This window comes from Chelon labrosus, assembly GCF_963514085.1.
Source record: "Chelon labrosus genome assembly, chromosome: 9".
Lineage (NCBI taxonomy): Eukaryota > Metazoa > Chordata > Actinopteri > Mugiliformes > Mugilidae > Chelon > Chelon labrosus.
Window position 1 is genome coordinate 8,929,587 of NC_140359.1, and position 25,339 is coordinate 8,954,925.

Sequence of the window (25,339 nt, forward strand, 5' to 3'; positions counted from 1 at the left end):
TTTTCAGTCAAGTAGGAATGTGTGCCTAGCAAGAGGAAGAAAACATTTATCTCTCAGTAGAATTATAAATGAAACCCATGGGACACCTCAGCATGGAGAAGATGCTGACAAATGTTGACATGGTAACACAGCAATGACACGATTCCCCTGACGACAGACTGAAGTTTCTAGTACTGATCTTTCCTTCGAGATGCAGACTTTAGAAAAAGAACATTACCAACTTGTTTGACATTGATCAGCGTTGACAGAATGATTCAACAGCTTAATGAATGCTGGTGTTTTTTTAACAAACTTGGAAATATGATAATATAACATGTCAAATAATAGTTAAATTTAGCTCAGTTTTGAACAAGTAAAACATTTAAACACTGACTACTGTATGTAAAATATCAATAGCAAGTGGCTGAAGTGTCAAAATCAGCAAATGATTGACTTTGAGACGGCTCCAAAAGCAAATCATTCCCCATAAACCTCTGTGTTATGATGTTTACAACGTTTCAGCAGAAATAAACATGTTCACAAAAACTGCATCAGTGCCCATAGCTAATTTCCCCATTCATAACAACTGCAAAAATAGCTCATTTATTACATTCATTACTGTACCAGCAACACTGCATGTAAAAATGCTGACACGTGTGTCGAATCTGTAAAATAAGTTTGCTTCCCCAAGCTTCCAAGAAGCAAATAATTATTGACCATCTTGTGACAAGACAATGTTCTGCTGGGAAACCTTTGGTGCAGATGTTACTTAGACATGTACCACCCACCTAGACCAGACTAGGCACCCCCAGCCCATAGCAATGACACTCCTTGATGGCAGCAGCCATCCCCAGCAGGATGCAGCAATGACACAGGCACACACACAAAAAGGAACAACTCAAAAAACATGAAGAACAGCACAAGGTGTTGACCTGGCCTCCAAATTCACTAGATCCCAAACTGATCAAGTATCTGTAGGATGATCCACAGAGGCCCCTCCCCTCAACCCATAGGACCCAAAGGCCCCCACTAACAACATCCTGCTGCCAGACACCACAGGACACCCTCAGAAGGCCCATGTCCATTCTCTGTTGAGTCACAACTGTTTTGGAGGCACAAGGGGACCTACGCAATATTAAGCAGGTGGTCATAATGTTATGCCTGATGGGTGTATGTGCTGAAATTATAATTAAAGGAGACAAAAAAAGTAATTTCTGGCCTTGTATTTTCATACTGTTGATAATTTTACTTTAGTAAATGATATGCATTTGTCTTCCACCAGTGATTACAGACATCCCTCAATCAGCAGCCCCTCCACCTAAGCTCCACAGGAATATGATGTCCAGTGGTTCATTTGAGGCAACAGGGAGCGTCAGCTGCAGGGTATGACATGTACTACTAAAACTATGGCTAAAGGCCAGCTCCTCTGTGTAGGTAAATGTAGCCAATGTTTTAGAAAGGTGATAACAGTTCCTTCCATGCTGGCTGTGGTGTGACAGGAGCAGGCAGACCCCCTGGGTGTGACGCCCCCTGCACCTCTCAGCAGCCCCGGACATGGTCGACAGAGTTCACCTCCCTTCCACTGCATGACAGAGCAAACACAGGAACCACATCAAAGCAGCTGAGCCAGGCCACAGTGCCCCTGTGTGCTGCTTTGTTATTCTCCTCCAAAGGTTAATTGCAGTGGGGATTCAAAGGGCTGGCTGGCCATCTGCAAGGAATTTGAAAGTTGAAGTCTGAAATTCCTGTCAGGCCAAACGAAAAAATAAACAGACCAATCAATCAGCACACTGCTAAATTACACCCCTCCCCTCCATTGTGGTTTGTAGGGGGTAATAGTAAGTTAATGTGTTACTCAGAAAATAGCTCGTGGCCATCAGGGAGGGACTTGACACCTTCATAATCCAATCTGCAGCAAGGTTCACGTGACATGGTTGTGTAAGGGTGTATTGCTGTAAACAAGCACTAGAGGAAACAATGCAATATACAAATAGGCTACTGGACCACATCTCTGATGAAAATGTCCCCATATCGAGTTGGTGGAACTGATGGAAAGAAGTTTGTTTGAGGGGAAATTAAAGAGTGGAGAAAAAACCCAAAGAGAAAGAAAGAAGTGTTCCTCTTTGTAAAAAAAAAAAAAAAGGCAAATAAAAGGGGAGACAAAGAAGAAAATACAGGGGGGAGAGGAAGTTAAACAGGAATGCCTTTACAGCCCCAGCTCTTCACCCAGCCATGGTTTCTACCCTGTGCCGTGCCATAACTCTACAAGTGGCGACAGTGCATTTCAGGGCCCGCTGGTGTCCCTGGCAGCTCTCATTAGTGCTATGAATAGTCCGCTATTTGTGTTTGTGCAACTGAATCCTGGGCTTTTTATGACTGTTTACCATGGAGGGAGTATTGCTGAGAGCCCTCCACACTCTTGGGTGTCACAAATAAGTGATATCCACCGCCAGAGCCGGGTCAAACAGTAGTTCAAGTAAGCATTTGTTTTCCCTCCTCAGAGAACCGCATTTAACCAGAGTCTGGTTAATCACAGGAGAGCGCATTAACGTTAAAATATACCTTTCGCACTGATTGCACTGCTCTGTATGGTATACAGTGGTTAAACAAACCACAAGAAATATGTGAGAATACAGCTCAAACTCGTAGGTCTGTTTGCCACTTGCCAACTTTGCCAAACCTGCAAACCACCTCTGTTTATTCTAATGGGGCTCAGAGGGCTCAAAGAGAGGCATTTATTGGGTACAGTATACTGTAGTACCCCTCAGTCTGCATTTATTACTTCAATATGAACAACAGGCGTGTCTAATTGCTTGAACAGCTATATGTGTGCGTGTGTTCGCGTCCCCGTCTTGGGATGTGAGTACACAGGCCGAATTGAGAAGTGGGTCCCTTGCAGAGCAGCAAAGCCAGCCTCACATGGTTTTAATGCTTCCTGCTTGTTGTTTTATGTGTCTGCATTAAATGGAGCCACATGCTATCAATAGACTCATACACATGTGGAGGAAATATTCGTCCTTGAAAAAGCTGGGGGCGTTTAGCTCAAGACACGATGAGGGAAATCAATAAATGAATCAGTGGAAATGTGGGCATCACCACCTGCAGCCATTAAATGCTCCCGAAAAGAAAAAAAAAATCTCGTTGGCCTAAAAGGTCTTTCTGTGCCTCAAGGGGCTGACGGGCAGGACTCATTTGCAGTGTTTACGTCAGAAGAAAGGTTTTTGCGCAAGCAGGGTGTGCCTCTGTGACATGTGACGGCCGGGACGGTGCAGGTGTCACGTTCGTGGTTTGAGTCACAGTCTGCATCCCTTTCCACCCCGGCTCGGCCGCCAAGGAGAGTGTGTGTCGAGCACCAACCAAAAACATTAAACCTGCTGAGCCACCACACTCCCTCAGTGCCTGTGCGAGCATGTCCAACACTCACACACCATCGCATTTGTGCATGGAGGGGAGCAACAACTCAACTGCGCAAAGATACACTCTTGGCAAGTCTTTTTAGAAAGTCAAATGAAATCTCACATTTCGGGCCCGATAACCAGCAAAACCTTCCAATAACTGTGGCCAAGGTTTCAGCAAAAAAAAAATTACAGGAAAACAAATTCAAATCCAGAACATATGCATATAATTTCCCACTTTGAGTTTATTATGCAAAGCTTCCTATAACCAAAGAAATTGAATTATAATTGTGATTGTAGATTCTTTCCCAGCGGTCTTGATCAATTTTTACTTTTAAATTTCCTTTGTGAGTTAAGGTCTTCATGGCCAGCTCTGATTTATTAACAAGAAAATCCTCCATTGGTAATAAAAACTGTTCCCACCAGGTTCTATTAACGTCTGATTTGAAAATGTTGCCCACACACTGGAATGCCAAAACTGAGAATTACTACCACTCATAAAAGAGGGAATAGCTTTATTTATTATATGCAGGTGAGGAAGACTGAGGGAGTTCTGAGTTTCTTCTGATAGCCATCTAAAGCCCACAGGTGCGCTGAAGTTCACATCGGCCAGGGATACTCCTCCATCGCTTTGTGATGAAGTGTCTGCTACACAGAAACACACAGGGCCGGGCAGACTGTGCAGCTTTTGTGATAAAAACTTCTGCTCCTTATCAATTATCACATCGTTAGCTCAGTTCAGATAAATCACAGTGAAACGCTGTCTCTTAGCCGTACCCCAAGGACGAGACTTCACTGACTTGGCAATGGAAAAGCTTTGGCTTTAAATGTATCCATCAGCAGCATCAGTAGTAAATCTGCATTATATTTATGGCCTCCCAGTGCTGAGAGAGCACAGGGGCAAGAATGTGTCTTTTGGAATCCCTTGACTCACCAGTTTCTTGCTGCGTCTCTTTGAGCTTCTCTCGGTCCATCCTCTATACACGAACTCACCAAAACTGAAATGAGAGTACAATTAATCTTGTCATCTAACTCTTCATAAGAAAGGGAATAAGCTTCCGTTCACCAAATATCACATTCTATCCTAAGAGAAATGTCAGATTTATTCAGGTAATTGCTGTTTTTGGGTCAACTAGATCCGGCAACATTGCAACACGTTCAGTTTTCAAGACTTTTACAACAGATGAGGTTCTGTGGTTGAGGTGGGACCACCACCAGAGATAAGTGCCACCACTTCCCTTCCTCCTGTCCACAAAAATGTTCATAAGGACTTCAAATTACACAGAGGATGCAAATGAAGCGCTGCAAACACAAGGCTCCTGTGTAACTGTCAATGGAAATTACACGGCTGTCTCGCAAGAAAAAATACGATTACAACGCCAATATAAAACTTTTTGGTAAATGATTACACGCAGATTTCCATGAGTTGATTCACAGGGACAAGTTGTGCAGGTCAGATCCACATGTAAGAAAGTCTCATTTTAACTCAATTTCTCAAAAATTACAAGAGAACAAACGAAGGAATGTGCTGAAGATATAAACCGCTCATCTCAAACCCTCTGTCCTGCCATGATAAATCTCAGTCTGTCAGTCAGCATCCTGGGGCACTCTGGCAGGTTCAAGTAATAACATAAAAAAATTAAAATCTGTATTTTAGTATCAGCGCAATGCATTAGGAAAAATGGCAAATAGAGTTTGATACATTGGTGACGCAGATGAGGGAAGCTAAACTTATAAGACACCCACATGACAAAGCAACCCAGACTCCCAGTGCAGCCATAAATCACTTCAACTTTTTAATCAGCCGGAGGAGAAAAATTAACATCCCATGCCAGAATGTGCACATTAAATTCATTAGCGGAGTTCTTACAGTAGGGCAGCCCAAACAGAGTGGCATTTAAAAAGTCATTTCTAATTCCATTGAACATAAAACTCTTGAGCTGTCGTTTGAACTCCGCCCCGTCCCATTTTCTTTGCGGTATTTGGGCTTTGTGAGGGATAAAAGCGGCCTGTGAAAGTGAATCGGGGAAAATGGACCAGTTGGCTCACAACGCAGAGCGGCGAATAGAAACACATCGCTCCAAATCCCTCCTCTCCAACTCAAATAGGGCCCCTGGTTTAGCAGCAGGGCTGCACTTGCCACAATGTTTGAGGCTCTTTATAGCTTACATATGCACAAATCTTATTATGAGGTCCCTGTTTGGATGCCCGGGGGCTATTGGATGCAGTCAATGTGAAAATATTACCATTGTGGAGGGAAATGGCCTGTGACGGGCTAACTAGAAAACTCTTTCTCTCTTTTAGTCTAACCTGCGGTACCCGTCTGCCAGGCTTGTTGGACAGCTTAAGGAGGTCGATGGAGGCAGCAGCTGTACTCTCTGCTGCTGTTGGCTCCGTGTTAAAGCCGCCCACGGGTCACTTAGGGTCAACGTGGACTGGTGGGACAGTGGTTTGGATGTGACCTCAGTCCAGCCCCACACAGCTGAACAAGCTAACTGCCAAAACCAGGCTGAAGCACAAGTTTGAATCCTGTATGAAAATGCAAAAAAACATCTCCTACTACCTTAATGATGAATGTGAGAGAAAATAAATTGCAGCGGTTTGTCTAGAACACCGAAGTGGTTGAGTCAAAAAATATATACAGAACATTTTGGGTTTTTCTGAAGTCAGAGTTAGATGATTTTCTACTGTGTAAATATATTGCACACACAGTTTAACTGCAGGGCAACAATACTAGATTTCAGACACTTGTCAAACACAGAGACATCTAAAAGATTAGAGATCAAACATGACAGATGCATAGTTTCTCCAGTGAGTCAGACTGCTCTTAGATCTAATCAAAAGTTGTGACAGGTTGCACAGGCTAACCTGCTTTCAGGAAATAAAAGCCTGGAACGTAGCAGCCGCTCTGACTAACTGTTGTTTCATCAGATCATCATCCTTCCCCCTGACTCAGGTCAGACGTTCTGACGCCTTCACTATCAGTAACTGTGACACCACGGGGCAAAATCAGTAGATAGTGGTTACTGTCATGAGGGAAATAATGATGATGAATGGGATCAACAGTGAATAGGTCAGTGTATTGTTGTATTGTTATACTACATCAATAAACAGGAACAATGTCAATAAACAGGAACATATTAAGACACAGTTTCCTGATTTTCAAATTCTCTTTTTTTGTTATTGTTGTCAAGTATGTTAACAACTTCAAATGCTGATTTCTATATGATTTTATGGCAAAACCAGTGTGATAATATGTAAATTAAAGATTCTATATAATATAATAAAATATCAAATCGTTAACATTCCCAGTTTCTACGATGTTAGTGGACTGTATTTGGGCCCACTTCATTTGTTTAATATTTGAGTGGGTAAGTCATAAAATACAAATGCAATATAAACTAAATTCTAGCAACATTATATTTTATAGCTTTTTAAAGATCCTCTTCAGTGAACACAGTATGAGACACTGTTGACTATTATTAGAGACCACTGACTGTGATTCATCCTGCACCATCATCAAACAAGCAGAAAGTCACTTCTGCAGCTTTCCTGCTTGATTCCTGCAAAGCAGCAAAAAAGTTACCTTCCATACTTTCACACTCCTTCACATCTCTGAGCTCTGCACCGAAGAGCTGCTTGCATGTTGTTACATTGTACGGGTGTGCAAGAGAGCAATTTCACTCAGTCTAACAAGTTGTGGCAGGAGTTTTTGGTGTGGCACTGCAAATACACCCACTCTGTAGGTCTCAGTTTGTTTGCCTCTTTATGTATGCGTCCTTGCGGGTGTGTGTGTACAGGTTGAGACACGGGCATCTAAACACAGCCTGTTTACCCTCAGCTGTGTTGAGCAACAGCTCAGAGATGTGTCTTCCCTGAGGCCAGACAGCGGCTGCAGAAAATAAGAAACCTGGATCAGCATGTGTCACTGCAGACGAGACTGACTCACGAGTCTACCGCCGGCATGAGCACTTTCAGCAGTGACCGATTTTATAATAATTTTATAGTCCATGTCTGACTTTTCAGAAGATTACAATGAAAGAGGTGAAATGGTTTTGGACTCAGTGATAATGTGCCTTTTCGAGGGCGAAGGGGTTCAAGTGGTTTTCGCTTTGGATCATTGAGCTGAGAAAATGTAATGAGGAAAAATGTGAGGAATTTGCTCTGTCATGTTGGTAGGGCTGTCCCACAAACCTCCAGTCCTACGTGCGACTGTAAAACAGGACATGAAACTGTCCCTGTGCACTTCCGCTGTCAGATGACCTGGAGGGTGTAAGTTTAACGTGTGCTAGATGGATGCATATATGTTAAGTCACGAGACTCATCCCCTGATATGGCTGCCCACTTCACACCACAACACAGAGCCAGGAAGGAAGAGGAAGTTCAAAGGTCAGCACTTCACTGAAGAGGTCATGTCAGAGTGAAGATGGAAAAAAAACAAGTGGAAGGACAGAGAGAAGGCGTGTGAGTTAGTGAGTGATTAGATGAATGAGTGAAACTGAGTTTGCATGACGGAGAAAGAATGTAAGTAAAGACAGAGACAGAAACTAGGACAGAGATGAGACAAAACCACTGAGCGATGGATTCATACTAGATTTCAGTGGTATTAATAGTATAGAATTTATTACACTGATCAAAAGGTTACGACTAGTATGCAGTTTCTCTGTAGGTTTTAATTATATGCCAAATAACTAGTCCAACTGATTCCCTTTAACCCAAAGCAGTGTAAAGGTGTGTAGTCTTATATATACCACTTTTTGCAAAACTAGCTCTGCAGGTTTCAGGAGAATTAAACAAAATAGTTCAACACCTCTATCGTATTCATCAACCTTCATAACAGTTTTTCTAACAGCATGGAAATTCTATCGATATTCTATAGAGGTTATTAGTTTAATAACACCAAACAATCAGCTGACTCATCCGCATGTGTGAAATAACTTAATGTGTCATTCATTTTGTTGAGAGTGCACGTCACCACACAGAAGATCTCCCGACCATCTCAGCCAGGATGCTTGGGAAGTTGGAAACACATGTAAGGCATTGACGCCGCACAACGACCCACACTGACAGCAGCTTGTACCCTTGGAGAGGCGCCAAGTCGAGATGTTGTTTGTCACCAGAGTGCAGTAAACCGTCCTCCACACTGAATCCTCTGACCTCTGGGGAATGGGCAGCTCATGAATAACTTTACAGCCTCCTGCTCACACAGAGCTTCTCTCCGACTGGAGTTTAGTTTAGTCTTCCTTTAGGGCTGGGAGAGAAAAGGAGGAATGAGGCCATGATAATGCTGATTGCTTTTGACACAGGCACTGCAAGTGATTATAGATCCGCAATACTGCATGTAACATTGTACCCAGTGAGTGAGAAGAATTTGCCAAGGCTTTAGTAAATCCACTCTAAAGCAGAGCTTAAAAAGAGATCCAAATCTAGTTTGAAGTAGTACGAAAAAAAAAGAAAAAAAAATATGGCTTAAGAAACTCATATTCACCTTTAAGATTTAAGAAAAGGCAGATTATTTTTTATTTTTTTTAATTGTTTTCTTCTGACTTGAATGATCACGCATTTTGCATCCTGAAAAATAAAATGATCAACAATGAGTTGTCACAGTGTGATCACTCTAAGTCTTTATGGCAGCCTCTCAAAATAAAGGCTCATCATGCTGGCTAAAGAGCAAGCATGCAAACGTATACGAGAGCTCGTGCTTTGACACACGTACACACACACACACACACACACACACACTGAAGCTTGGGGAATTTCTTCAATAGCAGTCGGGCCAAAGCAGTCATGGGTGGTCCATGCTTGTCATTATATCCCTGCAGGCAAAAAGGCAAGCACAAAGCACCATGGGAAACACAAGCCTCCCTGATGGCTGAGCACTAGAGGTGCTGTCAGTGTGGCAGGAAGACAAGTCATGAACTCTGAGTGAGGCACAAATCATTTGGAGATGGGGAGTTTTAACGGTCTGCAGCAAAGGAGAGGAAGCTCTATGGTGAAAATATATTGAAGAGAATAAATCCCTGTGTCAACAAAGAGGAAGTCCCAGCTTGTTTGTTTTTCCTTCAACCTGGTCTGCATCACAACCAGTCTAATCTCTGGGAAATAAATATTATGTTACTGCGGTGAGCTGCTGTCACGTCGACATCAATCTGAAATGGCTGCATTTGATTTGGTGCGTTGGGCTACCTATGCACTACTTACGCTCAAATCCAAGCCACAGGCCTGAGCAAACACACTGAGCAAACAGGCAGGGCTGTTGTCAGGAGAGTGAGGCTTGTTTATGCTTCAAAAGCACAGAGAGCAGGGTGTAGAGATGAATGCTTCTGAATGGAGATGAATGGGACAAGAAACATAAACAGCCGTTATCTGGCTGTCCTCTCCCCCTTGCTCTGACCCTTTCTTGTCATCCTCGGCTCGCCCACTTGGCAGACTCTGCTCCCCTGCTGAGCCTGGCTCTCCCTGTGGCCACTGTACACCTTGTTTAGTCAATAAATAACACTGAGAATGGACACACTGACACAAAGCAGAGATTGTATCTCTGCCCGCATTTCTTTTTTCTCAGGGTGGATATCACTGACACTCCTGCGTCCCTGGTATTTGTCTGACAGATCTGTGACTCATGTGCACCAGCTATAACTAAACCAGAGACGGAGTATTGACTGTCTGTGCACAGAGTCGATTTATTTGACAGCGTTTCATGCGTTTTCAAATTACCCCTGTACATCTGTCGTCACAGAATATAGATCCACAAAAGTATAGATAACGAGCCATACATTTAATCTGTGTCACAGGGTACGTCAGCAAACAGAGTCGCTCACATATCTGACTGTTACACATTAAACAAAAGCCATTACTGTGTTTACCTTTTGACTGTTCACACAAAATTGAGAGGAAGTGAAAATGTCACAGGAAGCGGCATGCAGGTGAATCACTGATTACAGCTGAGAGTGGATGAGCTGCTAGCATGCAAGGCCAACAGCTGTGGAGCCTCAGGGGAGTCCCGGTAAGGAGGTCACAGAATCTGCAGACTGTAGCAAGCAACACACCAACTAATCATGCTCTCCAAAAAAAGGAAGAGGTTCCAAGAAGTAGAGCAGGGCACTGTTTTGTCGTCAACTGTGGGTAAATTGCCTTTTTAATAAAATGCCAGCGAGCCAGAAGTTTACAAGATAAACAAATCGAAATCATCTATTTCCCTAAATCCAGGATACATGGATACTTAGGACATAGCACATTAAAGATACAAGGAAATTACTTAATAATGTAACACAGATATATATTACCCTGTTTGGACGGGATAAGCTCAGCCACGACAACCACTTAGGTTTAAGGAAAGATCAGGATATCCTTCACTGTCACAGTCAAAACACCCATTTATGGACATTATAGTGAAGTTGACAATTGGTTTGGAAACGGGAAAGGAACAGCAGCCCCCCCATATCAGAGTCGAATGTTTACTTGACCTATCCATCTACCCCAATCTCCTCTATAGACACTGTGACAATGAGTAGCAATAAGTTGGTCCTAAACACAGAAATCTGTTTCCTTTTGCTACCCTCCTGGGTGTACGACAGGATGTTTCATTAGACACCCACTAGACACTTGAGTGAATAAGTAACTAACTGAAATAATCCTGAATTATATCCGTTTTCAATTCTCTATTCAATTCTGCACATTGCTCCAAACATTTAAATGTCACATTTAAAGTAAAGGTAATTTTACTAAGTTTTAAAAGTAAGTAAATGCTCTAATATGTGTATGGTCACGTGCTTCTCAATAATCTAAATGTAAACAAAATAATATTGCACATTAATCCAATGAGACATTTCATAAGCAGCCACAAAGGGCTGCTTTTCAGTACCACCATGGTGTTGTTGTGATCACTGGAAGCGTTAGAAGATCCCTACAGAAAAACAGAGATTAGAAATGAAGGGAGGGGAAGAGGCTTGATGGTGAAAGAGGGAGTTGCAGAGTGAGGACCGACTTTTCCAACCATGCAGCATCTGCACACATTGAAACCAGATGCATCCAGGCTCCAGAGAAGTGAAGTGTATTATGGATCGAGCTTTGAGGTGTGGTTGGCACATTTAAAATCTGCCAGGCCCATCCGTCGTCTAGTCAGATGGGTGTTCATAACCTCTTTTCAAAGAGGCCAAGGGGAACACGGCGGAGGTGTGGGATCGTGTGAATACAAGCAGCTAGTGTTTATGTGTACATTGTGCGGAGAGCAAACTGATGAATGGTCACCTATCTGCGAGATGGAGAAGATTCATGGACGGGGGTGTGAAGAAGAGCGTTGTGCGTGGAAACCACAGTGACGTCCCCGACCTCTCAAAACAACTTCCACGCCAGGACCGGCCTCTCTGTGGTTTGTTTACATTAGAGCTGTTCCAGACAGCAGGTGCACACGCCAACGTGCATGCTGAACTGCACGCCTCCAGAAAATATGTGTACCTCAGAGTGAAAACACAGACCTGAAAAATTGCTCATCGGGGTGAAATGAGTGTACCTCTATCTGTCTGTGCGTTTGTCTCCCTCGTTCTGCCGCACGCAGACAAACAGACACACCTGTATTGAAAGCCCTCCCCGTTTTCCCGACCCAATTCGCACAGCTGGCTTGGCAAGATTATGCGAACGCAGAAAGAGCGAGCCAGACGCATCCGCAGCTCAAGAATGCATGAGTGAGTGACTACACTTATGCATACAAACACTGCGTTCTCATGTTTTCTCTGTGCGTGTGTATGTGTGGCAGGATGTGAAGAATTGCACTATGAAAGGAGAGAATGATGAAGCACTAAAAAAATGAATCATCTGCAGACAGCTTGGCGATCCTTCCCCCTCTGTGTCTGTCTCAACCTCCTGGGATCTCAAAGCTCTCAGGAACAGAACCCTGATTGCTGAACTCTTCAATCAACTCCCACGAGACGGGGGCGGCTGCTTGGCCAAACGGTAAAGGTGTCTGTTCAGTAACATCCAGGATCAACCATCCATAATGGGAAGGTCACAGGTTTGACATAGAGTGTCAACATAGCTTCCCTGGATGAATGAGAAAGGTAAAACAGGTACGCAGTCAGCCATCGTCAAAATTAATGATGAATCTTTCAAAGAATACTTCATCCCTCTGAACAAGTGATGAATGAGAAAACATGGTGAAAACATTAAGCAGGCATGGTAAGAGTACGACCTTTTTCTCGTTTGTTTGTGCAAAACTGTGACCAACTTAGAGCTTAACTGACTCTGTCTTTATACCAAACTTGCAAAATCAAACAAACAATGGACATAGACATAACCCAGGAGAATTTTTAACGTGTCTGAAATTAAGCTGTCACGTCTGAGCCAAGCGGCGTCACCAGTAGAAATGTGAAGATGGGAAAGAGAAGTCGCATATTTAAGTCTACACGTGTCCAACATATGCTCAGAGAGAACATGGCGGTTTGAATGGTACAAAAATCACATTATAACCCACACTGTAAACACTGACAAACAACAATAGAATCACAGTCTAGTAACAAAATGGCCTGTCTGTTTTGTGAATCAGTACAAGACATTTAATGGCTCTGGTTACCCCTGTGGTCAGTTCATCTAAATAATAAAAATACATATTTTGTGGTTTGTTCGAAGGTATCTGGACACCATCCACAAACGTCTTGGTTTTGGCTCAGTTTAAGATGTGTAGAGATTTGTGCCTCCAGCTCAATACGGCGTTAAGTAGAATTTCAGTTGTGGTCCTCACAAGAGTCTTTAGCTATGGCAGCGTCTCCAGGAGGAACAGCAGCGCTTTGGGTTCAGTGCTAACTGAAGCATAAAGGCAGTGATAATACAGTGATGTTTAGCAGGAACTGAGGCAGTGTAATTACAGAACTGTGCCCATACACCGGCGCACAAGTAATAATGATTACAACTGTAATTCTGGCTCTGCACAGGTCTAATGCAGTGTCAAATCTAGCTTCACTCTGACAAGACCACAGAAAACATTCAAATATTTTCAGCATAAATGCTCTCTATTAAAGAGATTATTTCTGATTTCTCTAAAGCAATAAGAACCACAAATCAAGTTCTACCCCAACTTTTGGTAAGGAGGCAGACATTACCCACCAGGTAAGTACAACATTTTTTTTAAAAAAAATTGTAATTTGAGGGAACTGACTCTTTAATGTGCCAGCAGAGTAAATATGTGAAGAGACCAACCTACGGGTAAAATACCAAAATAAACTTCCACTATGGTCACTCTGGTCATTTTCAGAGCTCCTTGGGTTCTCCTTCAGTGCAGCTGCAATTGAGCAACTCTTCCCTTCGGCGTGCTCACAGACATGCCTACTCCCACAAACACGCTCATCATCTGTGTCCCAGTGTCTTACAGCTAATCTGTACCAGATCTGTACACTAATCCTTCAAATGCCTGAGGATCAGTGTGATGGGTTCTTTAAGATGGACATGATGACACAAAAGCACACCTGATGCGGGGAACGCCAGTAAAACTTTGCTCCGCAGCTTCCTGCTGGGCCTTACAAACAATAACACGGAGGAGGGAAAACAATTCTCAGCAAACACGATTACAGCTGCACAAGCTTAAGAGGCATGCCATTAAGTATATCTTCCAGACAACAAAGGCAGGGTTATCAGAGTTTTTATGAGAGCTGAAAAAAAACAAAAAACATCACGCATGATTTCCTGGCAATCTGTGGTAATCACCATGGAGAGCTGGTGGACCATCAAAGATACAATCAGCCACTTAAGACACACAGTTCTCTCTGTGCAGCTCTGCATCGGCTCTTATTTATGCTCTGATTTCTCTTTTGGCAGAGCCGCTGTTGGTAAGAGTAACAGTATGAATAGAGAGAACAGACATTTTGTGGAGAGAACCATCAACAGGGATTCAATTCTTTCTCCTCTTCCACGCCATGATGACTGCTGTCGGCCCATTTGTTCACTCAAGCCTGCGTTGTCTGCTCTCTGTGTGTCTGTGTTTGCAGCTCATTTGGTTACTGGTAGATGGAGTGTTCCCAGCCGTCTCCACCCAGTCCTGAAATGTACCAGGCAGGAGAGTTGCACACAAAGACATACAAATACGCATGTCTTATGGAAATAAATAACCACAGAAATCCTTCAATAATTCCTTTACTGACAAAAAGTGTTCCAAACCCCAACAGACTGCCTAGAAAAGGCACCTGATTGATTATTTCTTGACAGTAACTAAATAAGATCATCAAGATCATGTCATCAGGGTGTACAATTGCATCTTAATAACTCTATGGAGCACTTTTGGAACATTTCTGGATGACTTTGTCTGGATAGCTTTCCATGTCGGAGGTTCTGGGTTTAAATCAGTACACATATTCATTTAAGAGATTACTTTGTAATGGTGAGATCATCTCCAAGCTTGAGCAAAAAAAATAAAATAAGTCAACATCAGCGCTTTAGGTGTTAAGGCACATGCAGCTAATATTTGCCACTATGCAGATGATGCAGTTGTATATACCTGTGGGGATTCTCTCTCAGATGCACTTCGTAAAATGGTTTTATAGTTTCCCTAGACGTCTCTGTTGTTACTGCACCTCTTTACTGTTCATTATCATGATGATTTTTTTTTTCACAAAGAGGAATTTAAAAAGACATTTGTATCTATGGCACATGGAGCTAATATTCGCCATTACGTAGATGATGCAGTTTTGTACGGAGATTTTCTCTTTAGATTCCACTTAAATAAATAAAACTCTTTACTGCACGTGATTATGATTTGTTTTTCAGAAAGAAAAATTTAGGAGGCCATCTCCATTATAGTTTGGCCTCAGTGGGACTTTTTACATATTTCTCATAGTGATACTAGAACTTCTCAAAATCAAAGACAAAAAGTTCATCCCAGAGCTTTAGAGAAAAACCTTCAGGGTGGTCAATAATTAAAAATGTTGATCATAATTTTAGCATGTTTTTAGATTTGATAACTCACAAAGTAATTACTAACACAACACAGTGACTAATGCTGTGCTTTGAGTAATTCATGAGAATAGTCAATGTAATTATTACTGACTGCTCTGGCAAAGTTAATATGATCAGTCCTTAATTAACTTTAACTAAGAGCTAAACGCCTCGCATCATGAACCACCACTAATTAACAACTTATTGTTACTGCTTACAAATGATAACTGCTGAATTTAGCCAGGAGAACTTTGCTGTACAGCAGAAGCGAGGAAGACGTGCTCGCCCCTGCCGGTCGTACATGGAAGTGATCCAGATCATGAGGGCTGGACTGGATCCAGGTGCGAGAAAAAAAAAAGCCTGGCAGGATCATTAAGAGGGAGCTCTCCACTCGAGTAGAGTGCGCACACACAGTACGCACACGCACTCTTACACACAGTCAGAGCAGAGCAGAGGAGCTCTCTTCCAGATCGGTGCCAGACGCACGGTGGGCTCTTTGTTGTTGCGCGAGTTTGCAACCTTATTATTCAGTTTTTTAAATTATTAACATAAATTATTTTACACCGGAGACGAGTTTGAGGGCGTATTTAGGTTTGTTGCAGATTTCTTCACGCGTATTTGGAATATTTATCCGGATTGAATTGGATACTTCACAAGGCGCAGGTACAGTAAATTTTGAAGACAAGTAAAGTCTGAGTAGATATCACTCTGTGGAACTTTGTCCACAACGTATGGCCTATGGTTAAACGCCATTCCCTGACGTTTTCCCTTTCTCTACTTGCAGAAGTCAACTCGAAAAAGTTCGCCCAGGTTTGTTTCTTCTCGACGCAGGAGCGCGTAGCGGCAGCAGCTCGGAGCGCTTCAAGGAAAGAAAAAAAAAAAAACTTGTCAGTGCGACTTCGTCTGGGGTGTTTTTTAAGCTGAGCCGTCCCAGAAATGGTGGGGCACCTACATTTACAAGCGATGGATGATAGCCTGAAAGGAAAGAACCGGGAAGGGCTGCTCGACAGCCCGGATTCGGGGTTGCCCCCCAGTCCCAGTCCACCCTTCTGCTCACTCTCTCCGGGTCTGATCGAGTCGCGCTCTGGCAGCTGCACGACGCCCGTTGAAAGCCATCATGGATATTACAAGAAGGAAAGCAGAGAAGGCAAACTGGTGAGAAGAACTGTATTCATTTTATTATGTGAAACTTTTTTTATAATTGAGAAAGCCGTGACTCTGGTCTGTTTTGCGTCAGTTTTAAAGCGAGCCACTTTATTGACACAATGGATTAAAGGATAAAAAGCCTTAATGGCCAAATAATGACACTGCTGTGAGACGAACTGAAAATCAGAGAGCGTTTTAGGATTTGGCCAGAACCAGATTTCACATCAGTCTCTCTCACACAACATCTGGAAGCTCTCTCTCTCTCTCTCTCTCTCTCTCTCTCTCTCTCTCTCTCTCTGTCTGCCCGGAATTCCTTAGTTGCTGTGAGGTTACACTTATACCTATTCTAAAGATGCTACTGGCCCTCAGTAATAATCAGTAAAATGTTTTCTTCTCCTCTCTGCTGCATCAAATAGACCTAACTGCAGAGTGCCTTAAAGGTCAGTGAGTTGGTAGGCCCAGCTGGGTTTCCAAGCTAGGGTCCAGGGACTCCCAGGGGTCCCCTCAAAGATTCCAAGTTGAGAGAAAGTTTTATAAAATGGATATCAATATATTTACTTAAAAAGAATGCGTGTGTCCATTAGAAGGATGACCAGTGTGGTCGGGCTACCTTCTCTCTGTCAGAGTGGTCTGTGGCTGATTTACATCAAGCATGTCATGAAAAAATTCAGTCTTTTTTATGTCTGCTGACTGGAAAGCTAAATTAAGTTTACAGTAATATGAGGCACAGAAAACCACGCTTTCATAACTCCTAAACCCATTCAATTTAGCCATCAGCCCCTGGTCTGTGTCCTCTGTCTAAACCAGCTTAAATGTTTGTTTACCTGTCCAGAGCCTTCCCAGTATTTGCTTAGTGACCATTTAAAGTGAATCAACATGCAGCCTTTCCTCACAGACTGAGTGGCGATCTGTTTACCTAGAGGCTAAGCTTAATAAAGTGCTACAGTATTTTATAATAACAATGGCGACTCCAGCCCCCTGCCTTCATTTTCCCTCCAGATGGCTAACTTTTGTTAATATTTCTTTATATTTCCTGTTGGCTCTTGTTGGCTCTGTCGGTGAACATTAACAGACGCCAGGGAAAATCTGGAAGTGGAGAAGTATCAAAACATAAAGCAGGGTATCAAAGAATCCAAAAACGAATGACAAGGGAATTATTACTCTACTCTAAAAATACATCAACATCTGGAAGCCGGCGCCTTGCTAGATTTAGCCATGTTCGCTTCACCATGTGTGGATGTGGTAGCGATAGAAACAATCAAACGGCTCCTGTTTGTTTGGTTCTGTATGAGGCCTTTTTAATCATCAGGGATTCCGGTTGGTAATAATACTACTGTATCGCTAGCCTCAATCAGTTCTCAGCTCAGATCTTATGGCAACTATTGAGCCGAGTCGAATTCTTGAGTCCACAGATTTGTTTATTTTATTTTTGCTCCCTGCATTAGCAGCACTTCATTTGTCTAAGATGCACAAATATACAGAGCACTTTCAGCAATATGTGAAACCATTGCACATTAAACTAACAGTCAGCGCACCTTAAGGCCACATTGGTCCTCATTTAGATGAGAACAGTCGTACAAAACCAACACGATCAGAATACTTTCAGAGGAAACTAAGATTTATGATAATTGATGCATTTTCTTCTCTTCCAGTGGACAAATGATTTTTAATGACACATCCTCCAGTGACCTGTGTGTCAAACGTGACAAGCCTGATTTGACTGAAAATCATTTGCAGGTCACTCCCAGTTTCAAAAGTCTTAAGAACATGTCTGCGCAGGTCCGGGTGGCTTTTAAAGTGTCTGAAGGAGGCCTCAGAAATGCACTGCTGCATCCTGGGAGTTGCGTGACATTGGTTTGCTGAAGCCCAAAACAAACAAAAAAAGAAAAAAATGAACTATCCTCTAATCCTTTGGAGGTTCAGATTAGTAGGACTCCTTTGCATTGTGGTTTCCCATTGTAGAGATCAGTGTCTATAGACGCTGCTCCTGTTTGTGTGTGTTATTCCATCTATGGGTCTGTGTGCACTTACAGAATCAAACGTTTCCATGTGAAATACAGAGCTGTTTAAGTAAGTGGTTTGAGCTCGTGTCATCAAGCAGGACAAGGGGAGGCATAAATGTTTTCCGCTTTTTCCTCTTTAAAAATCTATTTTGGTTGTTTTTGTATGCCAACTAAGAACAATCCTCAAGCTCTATTTTGAGGTGCAGGGGCTTGTTAGAGTGGCTGCAAGCCATTGCATAAGTGTTTGATGACCCCTCACTTCTAAACTAAACAGGGATAAGCACTCAGACAGCCTGTCTGTTGTCAAACTTGGTTCAAATTTATGCAGAGGCAGGATAATTATTCTTATACCTGCATCTTTTTACATGTGAATAGATTTAAAAGCAGGTCTAGATGTGGTCATGTAATTGCGAATATTTCTGGGCGGGATTAAGTTACGTCCGGTTAAAGGAGATGTCTACTTTTGGTGGATTAGACATGAGGACAGCAAGGAGACAGATCCCATGACTTTTTCTAAATTTGCCTCACTGTTGGATACTGGTGCTTTGCTTAACATCCATGCAAACAGGATGTAAAGAGGCTTTGCTACACCAAACAGCCAGCAGTTGGAAATGTTTGGGTTGGCGTTTCTTTCAGTAGCTCTGCATTGTGCATTGTACACTGTGTGGGCTGCTCAGCTGCACATTGTTTCTTCTGGGCAGAGATATGCGTCCTGGGGGTTTACGCTTTGATTGCATGCTAGAGGATACGCTGCCTGGAGGTGACCTGCCCTCCGTTCACGAGTGTTTGCTTTGCAGACGTTGCCAGAAACACCGTGGAGAAATACCTGGAATGCTCTCCATGCCGGAGCAGAGAGACAATCGTATTAGTACAGTGTTTCCAGGTCATTTTCCAGAGGCGGAAAATGAACAGTCTGCACATGAACTTCTTTCAGTCCTGCACTGCTAAACTAGCAGCTGTGTGCAAGTTCAGTGCCACCGTCGGATAGTGTGCAACGATGATCGTGGGCTGTACGTAAGACGAGCTTCACACGGCGATCTGCAGTGCCCTTGGTCTGTTCTTGCACGCCCCTCGCATTGGCATGTGCAGTCAGACCACAGCATGTGACAGGCTCCCCGGTGTAATGTGAGAGGTGCCACAGTTGTGGTTGGTGTGTCATTCGAGTTAGGCCGGTCAGGAGACACACCTGAAAAGAAAACGGTCAGTCACAGCCTTCGGCGTCAGTGTTTCTGATTGGTGCAGCTGTCTGCTTTTTTTTTGTTGTTTTTTTGTTTTTTTACGGCCCCAAAAGCAGCAGCCTCAGAGGTGAGGCCTGATTTAAACAGTTAGCTGAGTACGATATGAGTCGTCTGCACTTCATCCAAAATTCACAAGTAAAGTTCACCCACCCTAAAACACATCCTGAGAATTTCATCTAACATTAGTTATTTGAAAGCAAAATATCTTATATGTCAGCTATGATGGACTGAATACCAACAGATTAGTCATTTATAAAAAAGAGATGCAGCTTGAAAACCTGACATAGAGAAATAAACTTCAGTCATGAAAAATAAGAGAAGTCATTTTGAGTATTTTACACGTAAGAAATAAACACACTGTCTATGTGTGTGTGAGCCAGGTTAAAATGAACCTGAGATGCCCACAGCGCGCAACAGACACACACACACACACACATACAACCTTGATAATTAAACCCATAAAAACGACAGCGAGGCTTCTCAAGACTTCAATCTTATTTCCCACATGAGCTGACAAACACGCCGCAGAATGGACATTTTACGCACTGCACCGCTACCCGCTGTTGACTTTCTATTTTGAACTTCTCCTCGGAGGCTGTAAGACAAAAAGAAAACTTTTCAAAATCACCTCGTTAAAGTTTTCTAACTGTGTCATCAGCAGCAGCTCAAGGCACTTAACTACATGTAAATGAATTCCCCTTCTCTTCTGTCGTAAGCCCCAACATCTGTATGCATATTTTCAGTCTCAGACAAACGCGCACCAGCTGTGTCTGGGTCACACGTCTCTAACCAGCCTGAACTGCAATGAAATACAAATACCACCGACACTTCATTCTGCAGGACCCACACAGCGTAATTATCTAAATTAAAATGGAAGTGTTGCCCTGACTGCGGTGTCTAATTGACGTTGTAGTAATAACCATTGAAAAGGCGAGTGCTCGGGAGGGAGGATCCTGGGGAGGGCAGGGGACTGGCAGTGTTTTTCATTTTGGTTTTTGGCTCCGTTGAGAGCCCCCCAACCATGCCTGGATTTATTTATTTTTTTTACTGTAATTCAGGCTGGTTACAAACAGTTCAGCAGTTCATGGATGTTTTTGTGCGATTGTGACGCTTGTGTTTCCTCCTCACAGCTGCCTTACCTGCTGCTGAACTCCACAGGAACAGACCCAAAGACCCGCATGCATCCTGTGTTCTTTGGAGAAAGCATCGAGGTCAACCCCAAACCAGAGCAGGAAATCAAGTAAGGCAACCCTGACACATAAAAGTCATCTTGTGCAACGTGGTTCACGTATTTCGATCAGCATACTTTTGTCAACACTGCCACCTAGTGATCACTTTCCACATGAGTTTCTAAACAGTCACCTTCTCTTTTGCCAGGTGTAACTCTGAGGTCAAGTACGACTCTGACAAGCATTACCAGGACCGGGTTTTCTGCGCCCCCGTTCCCACGCCCACCTCCTTCAGCGAGACGGTGGTGGCGGTGCGGAACTGCACCTGGAGGAGCTACAAGACCCAGGTGTACCTGGAGCCACGGCAGAGGCCCGTCAGCTACCAGAGCACCACCATCATCTACCCGAAACACGCCAAGAACACTTACCGCACGACGCTCAACTACAACGCCACAGGCTCCCGTCGCTGGTTTGTCTCCACAGTGCAGCTGGAGTCCAGTGAGGACACTAGTCCCTGTATCATCTACACAGAGGACCTGTAGAGCCCAGACTGCATCAGCCTGCGCAGTGACATGGAACTTGGAAAGGCCCACATTGAAAGGGAAATACCTGGAGCCCACGAAAAAAAAAAAAAAAAAATCATCTTTACTGGCCATGGAGGAAACTCCTTGAACCCTTTAGTGAGATTTCACCTGAGCGTTTTTAGATTTTCTACGGTTGCAGTCCTTAAAAGGGACAGTGTAAAGCTGCGCTTCAGTGGTTAATGTCTTATTTAATACAAGAGCTGACAAATTGGTGACCTTTGCTTTCCTTCTGGTTGGACTGTGTCAGATTATAAATGTTTGTGTGTGTGTATATATATATATGTATAAGGAAAAGTCAAGATGACAAACGTCGGGGATTTGAGCCGAGCCTGCCCACTCACACCAATGCAAAGCTTTCTAAATATGGCTCTATTGCACTTGTTTTCTATATATCATAGTCCTCTCAGAGGACTTGGGAGAAATATCAGTGCTAAAAAATTGGACCAAAGATAGTTTGAACAGCTTATCTCCTAATTCTACACACACCAAGACAAGAACACTTGTTTTACAGTTTTAATTAGCACACATCATCAGCTCTAGATTCAGCTAAAGAAGGATCACTACAATTATTAGAATATCTGAATATAGGAGACAGTTTTAGTTGTAACTTTAACACTATTTTCAGCCTAATTGGATCACAGCAGCATGTACTAAACATAATGTGAATGCTTTGGTCACCTTAAGGCCACATTGGTACTCATTTGGCTGAGGACAGTCGTACAAAAACAACATGATTAGAATACAAATGACAAATGACAACCGGGTTGCAGAGCAAAAAGCAATGTTAACGTTTTGGGGGTAAATCATACTTGGTAATTATTTATTAAACACTTCCCGCTTTATGAGGACTGGGTGGATATCGGACCACGTGATGATTGAGAACGGAGCTTCTCGGAACGGTGGCCATCTTTGCATAATTTGCTGTTTCTCAATCAGTTGTTTTTTTTAACCTTTCGTGCCAAATGATGGAGCTGGAGGAAGTGCCAAAACAACGTCAGTAATAAGGGGGAAGCATCTTCTACAACAATTCTGTACCAACTTCTCTGCGAAAGTCAAACATAAAAACAAGAACCATTTCCAGCTTCTGTTTGTTTGTTTGAGGGTTTAGCGCTACAAGCAGTCGACGTAAATCTGTTCCAGCTCCTTCTGTTCTGGATCCGTCGCTCAGTTTGTTCATGAAGTAACTCGGTGTTAGCTTTAAACAAAATCCTGTTGCAGGTCAAAGATGTACAGTCTCATGGGAGCAAACACGCTATTAAACCCACAAAGCCTGACAATTACTGACATTTAATTTTAAAAAATGTTCATAAGAATCAGATATTTAATAGCCACGTGTCTCTGTATAAGAACTAGTTCCTGTGATGCAACCTGATGGCTTTGTTAACACTTTCAAAAGGCTTGATCTGTATTGTTTTCAGACATCAGCATGTAAAAAGTGAAGCAGTGAAGCCACAGTAGATTTCTCTGTTGAAGATGAAACGCGTTATTACGCCTTCTTTATGTGTCTGTCTTATATAAATATATATATTTAGATTATTGAACACGGCAAATATTGAAACTTTACCTCAAATTTTCTTAGGTATCAGTTTTATGTCGCTGCAGAATTGTATATTCCTGATTTTCAGTTGAGGTCTATGAGCGTTCAGTTGAGGTCTATGAGCGTTTGTTTTATTTTTATAGTTTGAAATACCCTCCAGAGAAGTGTACAGGAGGGAGAGCAAGGAGGGAACGAAGCTTGGGATTGAATCAGTACTGTGAGAAGGGATTTATACTGAAAGGGAGGAGGAAGCGGCGATACAGAGAGCAGGTCTTGCAGACGAGAGGAGGAAATTGTTTCGGAGATGTGTTTTTTTATGTCAAATTGTAAATTTCCTCGGAAGAGTCTGGACGTGTTGATGGTCTGTGAAATGTCAGAGGACGATAAGAGAAAGTTGTCAGAGAGGTTTCACGCGAGATCCTTTTGTGTTTTCTAACACTTGATTTTGTTACTGTAAAATATTTTCCTGTTGTATATGTGGCATCGAGGCACTTCATAATTCTCTTTATATTTTTGTACGTCAATCATTGCTCCTGTTCTGATCAAAGAAAATAATTTAAAAAGATGTATATCCTAAATGAATAATAATAAAAAAACAATTCCCAAACCTTAATTCTGTTTGTTGCTCGAGTTGTTTTTCCCAGGGAACGACAGGTATACTTTGTTAGAAAGACAGAAACTCCGCACTGCAGATAGTGATGTGGTGTAATGATCAAAACTAACTTCAACAAATATGCTGCATAAGAACAGCATTAAGTCACCTTTATTTAACAGAAAAGAAGAATTTGGTGTGTCAAGTCTCATGAAACCTGAGCCAGTCAGGTTTTGTTTGTTGAGTAGCCTTTACAGGATATCACCTATGGCTTTTACTGTACATTTTCTAAGGTCTTCCCCGCTACGTAGATGAGAACACAGACCCTAAATGAAGGTGCCAGTCATCCTGTATGTATATCCTTAGGAGGCTTTAAATATCAGACAGCAACTAAAATAACAGCAGCTCCTGCAGTTGGCTCTGCCGTGGGGTTTTGGATCGGTGCCTCGGGGTCTCCACAGCAGCTCAAATCATTCAGCGCCTCATCTGTCTCCCTCCAGTGTTGGATAAGACCGAGGTGCCTCCCGATGGTGAGGCCGCGAGCAGACCCGACCACAGTTTCACATTTACGGCGTCCTCGCTTGACTAATGTGGTTTGATTCATGTAAATAAATCCAAGCTGTTGAAATTTATGAACAAACAGATTTAAGGTGTGGAAGTCAGCGGATTATACAGTAACATCAAATCTGAAGTAAAAGCTTCATCTTGACTGATGTGGTAAATGAAACTGTAGGACTGAATATAAACTCTTAGCAGACGTCTAAGCGGCAAATTAAAGAGCGTAAACCTCCAGTCAGTGAGCAGTAGCAATAAATGACAACAGAAAAGTCTTAGAAGTATAAATAATGCTTTACTTGTCATCAAAAAAGGTTTATTTTCTCAAATGTGCTCTCTATTCCCCAGACTATACTCCGGAACAAACATAGTTTTACATTGCACATGATCACAAACTTAAAGGCACTCTGTAGATTGTTTGGCCACTGGTGGCGCTGTAGAGCAGAGTTTTTTTTATCAGCGTGCATGCTTGAGTTTTTTTTAAAAAAAAAAACAATTTCCTGAAGTAACAATACCACACAGCGAAAATAATAATGTCTATGTTTAAAGAAAACACTGATGTAAAACTACAAAAAAAAAAATAACTAAAGCACTAGACAAAGACGCGGAAAAAATATAAAGGTAGGAACATACCAAACAATTCAAAGAACTATTGACAACAAAGGCTAACTCTTATGCCTATGTCTGGAAAGGAAATAACACTGGGACGCTATGAAGCTATGAAGCCCTACAAACCATTGTTCAAAACTGGCCTCTCCTCAGTCATACTGATCAGTTGCTCTAACGTCTATTCATTCAAAACTAAAACATAATTTTGTTTAAATGTTCAGATTAGATGAAGACTGTTACAAAACAAAAGCCTTCTGTGGGTCCGTTGAATTACCACTGTTTTTTCTGCACTGGTTCTTTAAGCTGAGCAGCCAGCCAGTCGCAGTGACCTCTCTCACTGACTCGTCGCGCCGCTCATTCAACATGAATCATGTGAAAAGACAACAACAGGGGTCTGACTAGTGCCAATGGCCGACCATCGGTTTGGTACATTACAACCCTAACAGATATCAGCATGAAACAGAAAAGCTCAGCTACAGTAGCACACTGGATATAGTATCACCGCTGGATATGGGAGACCATGATCTCCATTCAACGCTATTATATGAAACTAATTAGAAGCATCGTATCAGAAGGATTTTGTTACATGCTGAGAAATAAGTACAAACCAATTTCA

General features: G+C 42.5%; 1 protein-coding gene across 1 annotated transcript; it reads left to right on the plus strand.

Annotated features, from left to right (window-relative positions):
* The first annotated feature begins 15,635 nt into the window (after window positions 1-15,635).
* rflna (refilin A) lies at window positions 15,636-23,580 on the plus strand. Its single transcript, XM_084552413.1, has 4 exons — window positions 15,636-15,953; window positions 16,075-16,445; window positions 20,808-20,917; window positions 21,055-23,580. Exons 2-4 carry the CDS (start codon window positions 16,227-16,229, stop codon window positions 21,386-21,388), a joined length of 663 nt encoding a protein of 220 aa, XP_084408539.1. The 5' UTR covers window positions 15,636-15,953; window positions 16,075-16,226; the 3' UTR covers window positions 21,389-23,580.
* The last annotated feature ends 1,759 nt before the right edge of the window (window positions 23,581-25,339 follow it).